Genomic DNA, 15,243 nt, shown 5'->3' on the forward strand with positions numbered 1-15,243 from the left:
GATTGGGAGGATGGCTCGGGGAGTGTTCTGAGGAAGGGTTGTATGAAGTGAGGTTAGAGACAAACAAAACTGCAGTTGCTGGATTCCAAAGTGGATAAGCTGGAGGATGGAAGAGCACGGGCTGCCTGCAGAGCAGGATTGGAAATGTGCCTCCCCGAGTAAGGGAGAGCTCGATGGGAGGAGCAGAGGGGTGTGAGTTGCTTCAGGATTGTTTGCAGAGGATCCCAGATTAAGGGGAGTGTGATGAGGACTGGCATCTTGGGTATGGAAGAAAGGATGAGGTCTGCTGGGTTAAGGGGATTCTGAGGTGACTTCAGTCTGCATGTTGACAGAACAAATATAATTAGTGTTGACACCGAACTGCAATCTGCTCCAGATAGTTTTCTGGAGTAGTGTCTTGAGTGACCAATTAGGGCATGGGATATTTTAGGTAAACTGTTAGGCAATGATAAATGGTTAATTGCTAAATCTTGTAAAATAAACTTTAGGGAATAGTGATCCTAGTATGATGACATTTTCCATTGTTTGAAGGTGTAGTTCAATATGAAACTAAGGTGTTAAACTTAACAAAGGGAAATTGTGAAGGTATGTTGTAGATCTTGGTTGGAAAGGGTATATTTTAAAAGGTTTGAAGTCAGTCAGAAGTGGCAGAAGGTGTAGTTCAATATGAAACTAAGGTGTTAAACTTAACAAAGGGAAATTGTGAAGGTATGTTGTAGATCTTGGTTTCCTGAAGAAGGGCCTGTGCCCGAAACGTCGAATCTCCTGTTCCCTGGATGCTGCCTGACCTGCTGTGCTGTTCCAGCAATAAAGTTTCAACTTTGATCTCCAGCATCTGCAGACCTCACTTTCTCCTTGGTTGGAAAGGGTATATTTTAAAAGGTTTGAAGTCAGTCAGAAGTGGCAAGTGTTTAAAGAATTCAAGATCATTGGGTAATAGCAAAGGCTAATTGACTTGATTTATTTCAAGGGGAATTGAATGTAAAACTAAGGAAGTTTTGCGAAAACCATACAATGCACATTCAGACCACAGCTGGAATACTGTATATTTTTGGGCCCCTGATCGAAGTAAAAATGTACTGACCACTGTAGGTAATCCACAAAGTTCCTTTGGCTGATACCATGTATGGAGCATTACATTGAGGAGAGGTTGAGTAGTATGGGATCTTTTGAAATACAGAAGAATGAGAGATGACCTTGTTGAAACAAAGATTTAAAGCACTGGCCAAAGTCGGTGCTGAACAGTTATTTTCCTTTACGCGAGAGCCTGGGACAAGGGCATAATCTTAGGATAAGGGGGTCACATATTGAAGGCAGATGAGGAATTTCTTCTGAAGGTGGTGAATCCGTGCAATTCTTTACTGCAGAGGGCTGTTGATCTTGTGTCGTTGAGTAAATTCAAGGCCGAAATTGACTTTTTTGACTGGTAAGAAAATCGATCATCTGCGAAGTGTAACAAAGTGGAGCTGAAGTTTATCAGTTCAGCCTTGATCTCATTGAGATGTGCGGGTCAGGGTGAATTGGCTATGCTAAATTGCCCATAGTGTTAGGTAAGGGGTAAACGTAGGGGTATGGGTGGGTTGCGCTTCGGCGGGTTGGTGTGGACTTGTTGGGCCGAAGGGCCAGTTTCCACAATGTAATGTAATCTAATGTATTCTAATCTAATCGGTAGAATGGTTTTGATGGGCTGAATGGCCTACTTTTGCTCCTATGTATTGTGGTCTAATTTAGTACTTGGTTTTCAGAAAGCATCCTTTCTTTTTATAAAGAAAAAGTACCTATTAGAAAAAGTGAAATATGGATATTGCTATATGAGAAGTAGTTGAAGTATCTGGGTTGTACTCAAAATTCAGAAGGATACGGGTGAATCTAATTGAGACTTAGAATACTGAGAGTCCTGGATAGAGTGGATGTGGAGATGATGTTTTCAGTATTCGGAGAGACCAGGACCTGAGGGCACAGTTTCAGCAAAGAGATGATCTTTTAGAACTGAGATGAGGATGAATTTCCTCAACCAGAGGGTGGTGAATCTGTAGAAGCCAAGTCATTGAGTGCATTTAAGACAGAAATATATGGTTCTTAATTGGTAAGGATATCAAGCGTTTTCAGGAGAATTGGGTTGAGAAACATATCAGCCATGATCAAATGGTGGGGCAGACTTGATGGACTAAATAGCCTCATTCTGCTGCTGTATCTTGTGATCTTATAATGTTAATCACTGTTAAAGGTTTATATTGTTGCCAAAAACAGTTATAAGCTTGTGGCTTAGCAGAATTTTAAGAATGTAGCAAAGTAGTAAAAAGAATAGATATGACTGTAAAATAGCAAGAAACAGAAAATGCATTGTAAAATCCTGTCAGTATGTAAAAAGAAAAAGATTGGCAGTGACAAATCTCAATCCATTATGTTCTGACACGGGGCAAACCCTCCTGCTTAATTTAAAATCAGCAACACAAGATTTATCCCGTGCAGTAATCTTTAAAAAACGAGTGGCCAAGAACTATTTAAAGTAAAAATTAGCCACTTTATTTCTTAAAGTATAACAAAGAATAATTAACTAACAACTATTTACAATTCCTTACTCTGTTACCTTCCCTTCTATAATACTAGTCCGATAAAACTCCCAATTAAGATTTACAAAACAAGACTACTTATCTAAAAACCAGGCAGCTTTTGGTTCTTCTATTTGGATCTTCTTGTCGTCTTTTGCTCCTCTTCGGGGTTTCTGGTCGTTACAGGTTACTGATTGAAAAGGTACGTTTTAAGAGAGCTATTTTTCAAGCAGTCTGTTTACATGCTGGACTTGGTGGTTCTGCTCTCAACTGTTCAATTTTCCCCGGTCTTATACCCCCAAAGCATTGGATTGTGTCATTGGCTTTTAAGATTGTCAATATACTAAATCCAAACTGGATTGGAGGTGGTATTTTTCGGGGTAGAATTTAAACTGATTGGCCTAATTTGAGTATGCTTTTTTACTCCAGGCAAGGAGCTAATTGAGTTGTTCGACCAAGTGTTACATTGTTACCTTATTGAGAATACTTTTAGATTAGATTAGATTAGATTACTTACAGTGTGGAAACAGGCCCTTCGGCCCAACAAGTCCACACCGACCCGCCGAAGCGTAACCCACCCATACCCCTACATTTACCCCTTTACCTAACACTACGGGCAATTTAGCATGGCCAATTCACCTGACTTGCACATCTTTGGACTGTGGGAGGAAACCGGAGCCCCCGGAGGAAACCCACGCAGACACGGGGAGAACGTGCAAACTCCACACAGTCAGTCGCCTGAGTCGGGAATTGAACCCGGGTCTTTGGCGCTGTGAGGCAGCAGTGCTAACCACTGTGCCACCGTGCCGCCCACTTGGTGCACTGTCCGGTAGTTCTGCTGCTTTTAACTCTCTTAAAGTACACCCACATCTTTACAATTATAAGCAGAGACCGAATAGGACATAGAGAGCAATGGGCCTCAAATGAGGGCAATACAGGAAGTCTCCCTAAAATAAGGAGTCCCGTGAGTATGTGGAAGTGAAAGAAATGAGTATTTATTTTAAAGTAAACCAGTATTGGAAAAAATAATGGGATTAAAATTTATTTCCTGAATCATGCTGACTTTCACACAGGGCTATCCCAAAAGGATTTGAGTACAGGAGCAAAGAGGTCTTTAATTGTTTGGAACATTCATGAGGGTACAGTTCTGGTCCCCTTGCCGTAGAGAGGATATGTTTATCAGGGGGAATGTAGTAGAATTTCACCAGACTGATTCCTGGGACAGTAAGACTGTCCTGCAAGGAGAGATTGAGGAGACAGGGCCTGTATTATCTGGAGTTTAGAAGAATGAAAGGCAATCTCACAGAAACTTAAATGTCCTTGTATGAATAGGCAGCATGGATGCAGAAAGGGTATTTTCCCCCTGGTTGTGGGATCTAGAATAAGAGAACACATCTCCAAATAAGAGGTAAGTCATTTAGGACTGTGACAAAGGGGAATTTCCTTGTGGTGAATCTTTAGTATCCTGTCCCTTGGTTGTGGAAGCTCAGTCATTATGCAAGTTTAAGTTAGTTTGATAGATTTCTAATTGATCACATGGGGGATTTTGGGATAGTGGGAATCTGGTGCTGAAATATATGATTGGCCATGATCTAGAATGGCAGAGTAGGCTTGAGGAGTTGTTTGACCTTGTCCTGTTTTTAATGTTACTGTGTTTAAACATGCTACATAAAATTTTAGTTTTCTGAAGCTGCAAAAGATGCTGTTGAAATGCAAGACTTTTTATTTCACTTACCTGTTCCCATTGCATAAGCTAGCCCACCATAGGGTCAGAAGTCTGTGTAAGAGAGCTTCCCATCTCTCTCCTCTGTTGTCCTCTTCTCTCCCCAATTATCTTCAATTATAAGCAGAGACCGAATGTCTGTTGTCTGTTTAGAGTGTCACCTGCATCAGTCAAATTTAGTGTGTTTCTACTTAATAGCAATTGTCATTTTAGGTTGTTGTAAAGCCCTACTACAAAACTGAGGAGCACTTGAGTTTTCTAAAACTAGTTGGAAGTATTTCCTATTAAAAGAACGATTGGGAAAGGCTGGATCAAATACAGGTTAAATGACAAGTCAAACGGAGTGTTAATTGGGTGAGAAGAGAGAGATGTAAAGGAGGTATGTGTTCAGAGAACAGGGTGATGGGGGTGATAAAGTATACTGGGTGGTTGCAGAACAAGGATGCCTACAGAACCTCAAAAGGGAATGGGAGCGTTTTGCTTAGTGTCTTGAAACTCCTTTGCTATGTGTGCAGTTTAACTTGATTTGTAAGAGATAAATTTAAACGTTATCAACATTCCACTTTTTGCATGTTGGTTCATAGCTAGTTTTCATTTGTTTTATCTCTCATGCTGTTGTATTGTGTTGTGAAGTTCACTGACTCCGATCTGGCACGGTGGAGAAAATTGTAAACTCATTTAGAGTCGTAGAGATGTACAGCATGGAAACAGACCCTTCGGTCCAACCTGTCCATGCTGACCAGATATCCCAAACTAATCTAGTCCCACCTGCCAGCACCAGGCCCATATCCCTCCAAACCATTCCTATTCATATACCCATCCGGATGCCTTTTAAATGTTGCAATTGTACCAGCATCTACCACTTCCTCTGGCAGTTCATTCCATACAAGTACCACCCTCTGCGTGTAAAAGTTTCCCCTTAGGTCTCTTTTATATCTTTCCCCTCTCATCTAAACCTATGCCCTCTAGTTCTGGACTCCTCAACCCCAGGGAAAAGACTGTGTTTATTTACCCTATCCACGCCCCTCATAATTTTGTAAACCTCTAAGGTTGCCCCTCAGCATCCGATACTCCAGGGAAAACAGCCCTCATCTATTCAACTTCTCCCTATAGCTCAAATCCTCCAACCCTGGCAACATCCTTGTAAATCTTTTCTGAACCTCTTCAAGCTTCACAATATCCTTCCGATAGGAAGGAGACAAGATTTGCACGCAATATTCCAACAGTGGCCTAACCAATGTCTTGTACAGCCGCAACATGACCTCCCACCTCCTGTACTCGGTATTCTGACCAATAAAGGAAAGCATACCAAACGCTGTCTTCACTGTCCTATCTATCTGTGACTCCACTTTCAAGGAGCTATGAACCTGCATTCCAGGGTCTTTGTTCAGCAACACTCCCTAGGACCTTGCCATTAAGTGTATACGTCTTGCTAAGATTTGCTTTCCCAAAATGCAGTACCTTAAAATTATCAAAATTAAACTCCATCTGCCACTTCTCAGCCCATTGGCCCATCTGATCAAGATCTCATTGTAATCTGAGGTAACCTTCTTCACTGTCCACTACACCTCCAACTTTGGTGTCATCTGCAAACTTACTAACTATACCTCTTATGCTCACATCCAAATCATTTATATAAATGATGAAAAGTAGAGGGCCCAGCACTGATCCTTGTGGCACTCCACTAGTCACAGGCCTCCAGCCTGAAAAACAACCCTCCACCATCACCCTCTGTGGTGCATTTGCTGCATTCCTTCACGACCCCAAATCACTTAATGTGCCATGTGTCAAACTTATATTTCCAGAGCATGGCGAGATGAAGGAGCAGCTGTTACTGGTGGAGAAATGCACATCCAGCATGCAAAAGATGCCACAATTGGTGCAACTACGATATTGACAATGATGTTTCCTCGAAGCATGGGTGTGTGACTGTGTGAAGATCAGGGATGAGCTATGTAGAAGATGCACAGGCTACTCACTCAACATGCAAGCGCATCAGCAGTTTTAAAGACACTATATATTGCATGAAACAGCTGTGCACAGAAGGGATAAAAGGATATTGATTGTAGAAATGGGGTTGGTTGTCAAAATAGGGAGTGCTGATGCCACGGTGGGATTCACAGATTGAAGAACGTCATTCCCCCTATCTTGCACAAGCCAATCTAAAAGAACTAGACAACCCAAACCTACGTTCCACCTCTTGCTCCATAGCCCTGTAGGTTACAACACTTAAAATGTACCTCCTAGTACTTTAAACACAGCAAGAGTTTCTTTCTCTTCAGCCCTTTCCTCATAATTTAGTCAAGTCAATCGTGACCTTTCTTTAACACATCCATGCTACCTGTCCATGATTAATCTGTCCCTTTCTAAATGAAGGTTTATTCTGTTCCTCAGATTTTTCCAATAATCCAACTACCGAGGCTAGACTTACTGCCATTTAATTATTTCGTTCATCCCTTCCTTTTTAAACAATATTACTTGTTCATCAATCCTCTTAGGCTATTATCAAAGATTGTTGGAAAACAATGGTCAGCTTATCCCAGTGTCCCTTGCTTTTCTTAGCATCAAGGGATTCATTTAATTCAGCCAAAGATGGTAAACTTTTTAATGTTTATGCTGTTCCAGTATTTCACACTTTCAAACAATGACGTCTGCGTTATCTGCTTTCATTTGTGAAGACAGATACAGGGTACATAGTCTCTAATCTCTTCTGTTCTTCCATTAGTTATCTTTTTGGTCTTTATAGATATTTTTCAGTCTGTTCAGGGATGTTATTACATGCCTCTGGGGCTGGTGGGACTTGAACCTTGACCTTCTGGTTTGGGGGTAGGGATGCTGTCACTGCAGTCAGATCCCTGACATACTCTTTGTATATTTGAGTTTTGTATTTGCCTTGATTTTGCTTGACAGTAAATTTCATGCCAGCTTTCTGTTTTCCTGATTTTTAAACTTTTTAAAAAAATGTTTTAATTTCACTCATATATTTGCTATATTTTAAGCTTTCAACTGTATTGAGTGTTCTCATCTGGCAAACATTCTTATCCTATGTTATATTCTCTTTGACATCTAGGGTGGAGGTGGGATCTAGATTTGGGAGTTCTGCCTTTGTCTTTCGTGGCTATATATCTCTGAGCAGCATCTATCTCAGTGAATATATCCTGCTGCTCTAACACTGATTTACCTTCAAGGAGCTGATTCCAGACCACTTTGCCTAATTGTACCTAATTAAAATTGGCCTGTTCTGTTTAAAGCTTTGACTTGTTCTATCTTCTGCCTCCACAACTGCGCTAAACCAAACTCAATTCTGATCATTGTGACAAAGATACTGTCCCATTGATGATACTCCTACCTGACCAACTTTGTTCCTATAACTAAAGCTGGAACTGTCCATTGTCTTTGGGTTTTCTGTGAATGGGCAAAAATTATGCTCTTGAGTGTATGCATATTTTTAGCAGAATGAGGACTTGATTGAGGCAAATAAGACCCTAAGGGGTGTTGACAGCATGGATGTGGAACAGATATTTCCTTTTCTGGGAGAGTCTAGAACTAGGAGTTGCTCCTTAAAAATAAGGGTACTCCTATTTTAGGAGAATCATTTTCTGAGGTTCCTGAGTCTTTGGAACTTTCTTCAAACTGTGGCGTAAACAAAGTCTTTGAAACTTTTAAAATTAGAGATAGGTAGATTCCTGATAAGCAAGACAGCGAAAGGGGAGTCAGGAATGTAGATTAATCACATCAGCCGTGATCTTATTGAATGGCATGACAGGCTCAAGAGGTTGAATAGCCTTCTACTGCTTTTAACCTGTCTGTTAAGAATTCTGTGCAACCTGTGCCTTTTGCCCTATTACTAGAAGAATTGAAGTTCCGTGCTATTACTGCCTTATTGTTTGTGCACTCGACAATTGAAAACAAGGATACAAATTTCGATGGTGTTGCTGGCTTGGGAGTCAGTGTAGGTCAGATGGATGGTGAGTGAATGGAACTTGCTGTAAGTTAGGATATAGACTGCAGAGTTTAGATAACCTCTGGTTTATCATGGGTGCATTGGGAGGTCACATGAGTATTGGAGCTGAATTTTGACATTCATGTTGCAAATCTTTGACCATTGTAAGTTCAGTGCTCCATAGCACTCCTCCTGGCACAAGTCATAAGAGTAATTTGAAACTGTGTGCTACTTATTGTGCACATTTCCTGTTTCCTTTCCACAGTATCATCCATGTACAGTTTACAGACCTTTATGGAACCACTTCCCGCTGAGTTCCTTGTGTGGGTTTAAAAGTTAAGATTTATGCAGAAGTCTTGTCAGATTAGTCTGTTGCTCAATTCTGATATAGCATATTTAATTTTGTATTCACCGTGTTTAGTAAACTGGCTATCATTGGTGAATTTCAGTTCTTGAGCCTGAACTTGATTCTGATAGTCTATTCACACAGTTGCATTTTAGCAGTCATGTTAAAAAGCATTGCATTTTATTCTTATTGCTTTTTGATAACTCCATTTTAATGTTTTCTAAGTCTAATACTTGTTTACAGTCACACATTTATTTCTTACCACTTCTACAGTTGCCTAATTGAATTTGAATCCAATCTAGAATGTCTGGGACTGAATCATTTTGGATTTTGGAGGATTCTGGATTTTTTGGAATAAGAATGCCTGAAACACAAATACATGAACTGGAAGCACAGTTTAAATTATTGGCCTGAAACAAAAATAATTATAAAACAAATACTTGCCTTTTGTGTTACTGCCCTCAAGATATATTTTTTTTCTAATATACCATGGCTGGTATTTACAAGCTTGAAGATTGTATGATTCCTGGCTGATGATAGAGTGGATGGGGGAAAGGGAGGACCTCAGACAGGAGGGCATAAAGCTCTATGGAAGCCATTGCTAACTTGGAACTCTATGGTCCTGAAATTTCAGTTTTTCAGTAATTCAGCTTCTCAAAACTGTTAGCATTTGGAATCCCAACCGTCACTTTGGGATGCCCTGGTGTAGAGAGATATATTTATAACATTTTAATGCTGTTGAATGTCAGGGGCAGATGGTTAGATTGTTTCGTGTTGGAGATGATCATTGCCTGTGAGTTGTGTGGTTTGGATGTTACTTGCCACTTTTCAGGCCAAACCTGGATGTTGCCAGGTATAGGTGCGCATTCTGTCGAAAGACTTACAATGGTGCTGAACGTTGAGTATCCCCACTTCTGACATATGATGGCGGGAAGGTTAGAGATGAAACTGCTTATGGTGATTGGGTCTAGGACTCTACCCTGCAACAATTTTCTGGGTCTGGTATGTTTACCTCCTAGTACTGTAGCTGTAGGCATGATTCTCATTGACTGCAGTTTTGCTAGAACTCCCTGATGCTCTACTCAGTCAGATGTGGCCTCAATGTCAGCGTTATCATTCTCCTCACCTATGGATTTCAGCTGTTTTCCATATGTTTGAACCAAAGCTGGTTGAGGTGGTAATTGGCCAGGTTGAATTTGACTTGCTTTTTGTAGACAGGACATGCCTGGGCAATTTTCCACATTATTTGGTAGATGTCTCTGTTGTAGCTGGACTGGAACAGCTTGACTAGGACTTGTTCTGTAGCATATGTCTTCAGTACAATTGCCTAAATGTGTTGCACTCCTGCACTACTTGAGGATGGGAAATTTGAGCAGCCCCCGCTGCTCCACAAGTTAGTTCAAATGCCCACCATAATTTACAAATGGATGTGACAGGATTGAGGAGTTTTGATCTAATGTTAGCTACGGGACTGTTTAACTTTGTGTACTAATTCTGTTGTTTGACGTACAAATAGTTCTAGGTAAAAACAATGACTGCAGATGCTGGAAACCAGAGTCTAGATTAGTGGTGCTGGAAAAGCACACAGTGCTGAGCTGGAAGTTTAGGGTGAGGTGGGGGAAGGGGCAATGAGGAAACTGTTGAAGTCCACATTGATGCCCTGGGGTTGAAGTGTTCTGAGGCAGAAGATGAGGCATTCTTCCTCCAGGCGTCAGGTGGTGAGGGGACAGTGGTGAAGGAGGCCCAGAACCTCCGGGTCCTCGGCAGAGTGGGAGGGGGAGTTGAAATGTTGGGCCACAGGGCGGTGTGGTTGATTGGTGCAGGTGTCCCAGAGATGTTCCCTAAAGCGCTCTGCGAGGAGGTGTACAAATGGTTCTGAATTGTGGCTTTGTTAGACTGATGCCTTATTTTTAGCTCGGCCTAGTGCTATTCCTGACATGCCATCCTGCACCCCTTATTGAACCGGAGTTGAGGATGATCATATTTCCACATGGAACAATTGTACTTTTACCTTAGCATTTTGGTAATGTAATGCTAACAAATTGTGCCATATATTTCCTGCTTGTGGAAGTTGAACTTAATTCTCATTATCCTCTCTTTTGTATATCTTGCAGGTTAACAAATTGGATATTTGTCACGTATCTTCGAGAATGATATCACTTGAAATCAATGGATAAATGCAAGCACGTAGGGCGGCTTCGGCTTGCCCAGGATCATTCGATCTTAAACCCCCAAAAATGGCATTGTGTGGACTGCAATACTACAGAGTCGATGTGGGCATGTCTCAGCTGTTCACATGTTGCCTGTGGACGCTATAATGAAGAGCATGCACTAAAACATTTTCAGGAAAGCAAACACCCCGTAGCCTTGGAAGTAAATGAGTTTTATGTATTTTGTTATGTTTGTGATGACTATGTGCTGAATGATAATGCGACAGGCGATCTCAAATTGTTGAGGAGCACATTAAGTGCGATCAAGAGCCAGAACTATGACTGTACAACTCGAAGTGGTAGGACTTTACGGTCAATGGCAGGAAGTGATGACACTTATCTTTCTCGGGGTTGTGCACAGGCACAGTTGCGAAATGAGGATAGGATGTTCACTGCACTTTGGCATCGCCGTAAACTGCTTTTGTCTAAGGTGTTCCAGTCTTGGTTCGCTCTGACGAGCAGTGGGAAACTGAGGCTGGAAGAAGAACGGCTAAAAGAAGAGGCTGAACTGAAAAGGGAAGAAGCCAGAAAAAGGCGACAAGAGCTAAAGCAGCGGCTACATGCCGAGTTGCTGAGTGCACCACCACGCAAAAGTTCCCGTTTAAACGAACTCTCTCAAGTTAGTGACCCGGCACCTCTACGATCACCAGCAAAATATCCAGCTGTAACAACTGCCCTTACGTCAAGTGCAGTTAGATTGAAAAAAATTGGTGATTCTCCTATTAAACGGAGACCCACAGTCACACCTGGTGTGACAGGACTGAGAAACTTAGGAAATACCTGCTATATGAACTCCATTCTGCAAGTGCTAAGTCATCTGCAAATATTTTGCGAGTGTTTCTTGCATTTTGATTTGAGTCAAACTCAGGAGCTGCTGGCTAGTACAGCAAATGGGAAAACAAGGCCCTCGAACCAGCAATATTTGGTTAGTGACATTAATTCAAGCACATCTTCAATAGATGAGGAGAAGATCTTGAGACGACCCAGTCTTTCTGAAGGATTGAGTGGGGGAGCATCAAGTAGCAGAAATAGGGAGCTAATTCAGTTGAAGGAGCCAAGCTCGAAGCACATCTCTCTGTGTCATGAACTCCACACCCTTTTTCTGGTCATGTGGTCTGGCAAGTGGGCTTTGGTATCTCCCTTTGCTATGCTTCACTGTGTATGGCGACTGATCCCAACATTCCGTGGATATGCCCAACAGGATGCTCAAGAATTCCTGTGTGAGCTATTGGATAAAGTCCAGCAGGAGTTGGAAGCTGCAAAAACAATGTGCACAACCCCGATCCCCATATCGCAGCAACAGATAATCAGGAAAGTTCTGACTGTGGTTAACACCATTTTCCATGGACAGCTACTCAGTCAGGTAATGGCTGTATTACTGAGCAAGGCTTTATAGTGGCATTTTCTGTTTATTGACAAATGAGAATGCAGTATGAAATTAATTTCAGAAGTCGTAATTAAAATCTTGCATTTCAGTTCTGCAACAATGGCAACATTTTGATTCACTTTGCTCCTCCCTTTACTCTCCTAATTCTATTGAGGCTGCACAAGAAAATAGCTCTGAGATTTTGCTGAGCGTATATAACCTCTGATCACCACTTGCCATTATTAATGTTGGGCATATTGAGTCTTTAAAATAAAACTATAGTCCCAAGCAGTGAAAGACGAACTGTTCACTGTCAGGAGTTATCATCCCTGGAAAATTCTCCAGTCCCTGCTGAACTTAGCTGGCTCAGAAACTTGGCTCTGTTTACTTTGAAATAAATAAGGGAGCTTAATCAGGGTTGTGCTCCTTATCAGTATCCAGAGGTAGGATTTGTTTCCTTGAACTCTGAAGAACTAGTCTTTTCTTTGAGGACAAAGACTCTCCATACTAAATATTTCAGTTCAGGCTATTGCAATATGTAGCCTTTGAAATGCAATTAAATGTCAGAAAAGGGAAATTATGGGAGGGATAGAACAAGCTACTTAAATGGGTAGCTCTCTGAATGCTAGCACAGGTAGTTGTGTAGCTTGGATGGCCTAATCCTGCTCCCCAGTGCTGTGCTCCTAATATTCAAACTTAGGACATCCTGAGGGGGCTTGATAGGGTGGATACTGGTAGGATGTTTCCTCATGTTGGACCAAGTGGCCTGTTTCCATGCTGTAGGGATTCTATGTCAAGGAGACCAGAAAAGCACAACAGTTTAAGAATAAGAGATCTTCCTTTTTAAGATTGAGATGATGAGATTTGTTAGTTTGAGGATTTTTTTCCCTGGAAATTTAGTGAAGTAATGTCACTGAATTTATACATGGTAGGGTTAGGTAGATTTTTGATTGACAGAGGAATCGAGGATTATGGAAGGACAGGCACATATTGGAGTTAAGAGATCAAATGACCTATTCCTGCTTTCATGCCCCAAGTGTGATTGGCTGAATAGCTTCGGGTTTTTTGCTGTATACTTGATTCTGTCTTGTGGCTGTATGACCCTATTGGTCTCAAGATTTCCCCGATAAAACATGTCTGCATGAATTCCCAGGTTCTGCATACTCTTGTATATATCTATCTGTTAATGTCTTGTATATATCTATCTGTCCTGCCACATTGTATCATTCCCATTTTGGAGTTAAATCCATCTGTCATTGAGCTGCTCATGCTGCTCATCCATTCATGCCCTGCTGCAGTTGACTGGTGTCATTAGCATTAACTGTGACATTGGAATTGAGTAAAATTTCAAATATAAAGTGATCTTAGCATTAACCCATGCACCAGTCTGGAAAATGATCTGCGATCATGACTTCTTGTTTCCTGATCTTAAGCAATTTTATTGGTTCTAATAGGATGCTGACCCTCCTACTTCCTCAGCATCTGTTTTGTTAATCAGTGTGGTACATGACACTTGGCCAAATGCTTTCTTAACTTCCATATAGACATCATCCATTGCAAATTCCTGTTCAAACTAAACAAAAAACTAAAAGAACTACAGATGCAGGAAATAAGTAATAAGCACAATAATTGCTGGAAAGACCCAGCAGGTCTGGCAGCACCCGTGGAGAGAAAGCAAGCGTTAATGTTTTGGGTCCAGTAACCCTCCTTCAGAACTGAAGTTCAGTTTTTGTCCCTTCAGTCTAATGTGTTACTTGATTGAAAAATTCAATCTAACTAACCAAGCATGATCTGCTTTTTACTGACTCTTTCATTTGTAAAGTCCTTTCAAATACACTGATATCATTCCCCCCCTGCCCCATGATTATTTCCGAACACCTTACCAGAGTTTGTGATGGACACTAAAGATAATAGCTTTAACCTTTCTACTGTTTAATTGGTGGGGGAAAAAAAATCTCTTCATCTGATAGCACCAACTCTCTTGATGCTGAGTTAGAGCTGAATTTTCAGTGTACAAATGACCTGTTGTGGGTGAAGCTTAGGAATGCTTAAGGGTATTTTCTTTGGGGAGTCTAAAGGTCATGGAGGAGAGAGAAGCCTTTATAAGAGATGCATTGATGTAGAGTAATGGAAGCAGGCAAGGCAGTACTAACAGCTTGATAATAGAACATAATGTGGTCAATTGTTATGATAAACGTCAAGAAGGTGGAGAAAGATGAGTGGGTGGTTTACATTATTCTAGTAACAGTTTCATTTGTGTATTCAATAAGGGATGGTCTGTGCAATGACAGTGTGAACACCTGCTTGGATGGGTTCACACTTGGGAGTTGTGAAAGATGTAACAAATATTACCTACAATGTGGCCGTACCTTGAAACTTAGACTGATTTAACTTTGAAGAAGATTGTAGAAATCTCTTTTCTCCTGGGATGATTACAGGAATCTAGACAATGTCTTTAATACATACTTTAATAGCTTTATTAATATGATAGTAATTCTGTAAAATGCTAAGAATAACCACAGTGTCAAATCAGTACTTGCCGGATTGTTACACTTCACTTTCAGTCTGTTTAATTTTGATGTTATTCATCATGGGAAATCATATCTCACAAACTTGATTGAGTTTTTTTGAAGAAGTAACAAAAGATTGGGGGCAGAGCAGTAGATGTGATCTGTATGGACTTCAGTAAGGCGTTCGACAAGGTTCCCCATGGGAGACTGATTAACAGGTTAGATCTCATGGAATACAGGGAGAACTAGCCATTTGGATACAGAACTGGCTCAAAGGTAGAAGACGAGGGTGGTGGTGGAGGGTTGTTTTTCAGACTGGAGGCCTGTGACTAGTGGAGTGCCACAAGGATCAGAGCTGGGCCCTCTACTTTTTGTCATTAATATAAATGATTTGGATGTGAGCATAAGAGGTACAGTTAGTAAGTTTGCAGATGATACCAAAATTGGAGGTGTAGTGGACAGTGAAGCGGGTTACCTCAGATTACAACAGGATCTGGACCAGATGGGCCACTGGGCTGAGAAGTGGCAGATGGAGTTTAATTCAGATAAATGCGAGGTGCTGCATTTTGGGAAAGCAAATCTTAGCAGGACTT

The 15,243-nt window shown here is 41.1% G+C and overlaps 1 protein-coding gene across 1 annotated transcript in view; it reads left to right on the forward strand.

The window, feature by feature from the left end:
• Nucleotides 1–15,243, forward strand: part of usp44 (ubiquitin specific peptidase 44) — a 48,526-nt gene that overhangs the window by 885 nt on the left and 32,398 nt on the right. Inside the window, exon 2 of the mRNA XM_043713306.1 lies at nt 10,679–12,137. Within this exon, the coding sequence (XP_043569241.1) occupies nt 10,734–12,137 (1,404 nt within the window). The 5' untranslated portion in view covers nt 10,679–10,733. The remainder of the gene's footprint in view (nt 1–10,678; nt 12,138–15,243) is intronic.

This window comes from Chiloscyllium plagiosum, chromosome 23, assembly GCF_004010195.1.
Source record: "Chiloscyllium plagiosum isolate BGI_BamShark_2017 chromosome 23, ASM401019v2, whole genome shotgun sequence".
Lineage (NCBI taxonomy): Eukaryota > Metazoa > Chordata > Chondrichthyes > Orectolobiformes > Hemiscylliidae > Chiloscyllium > Chiloscyllium plagiosum.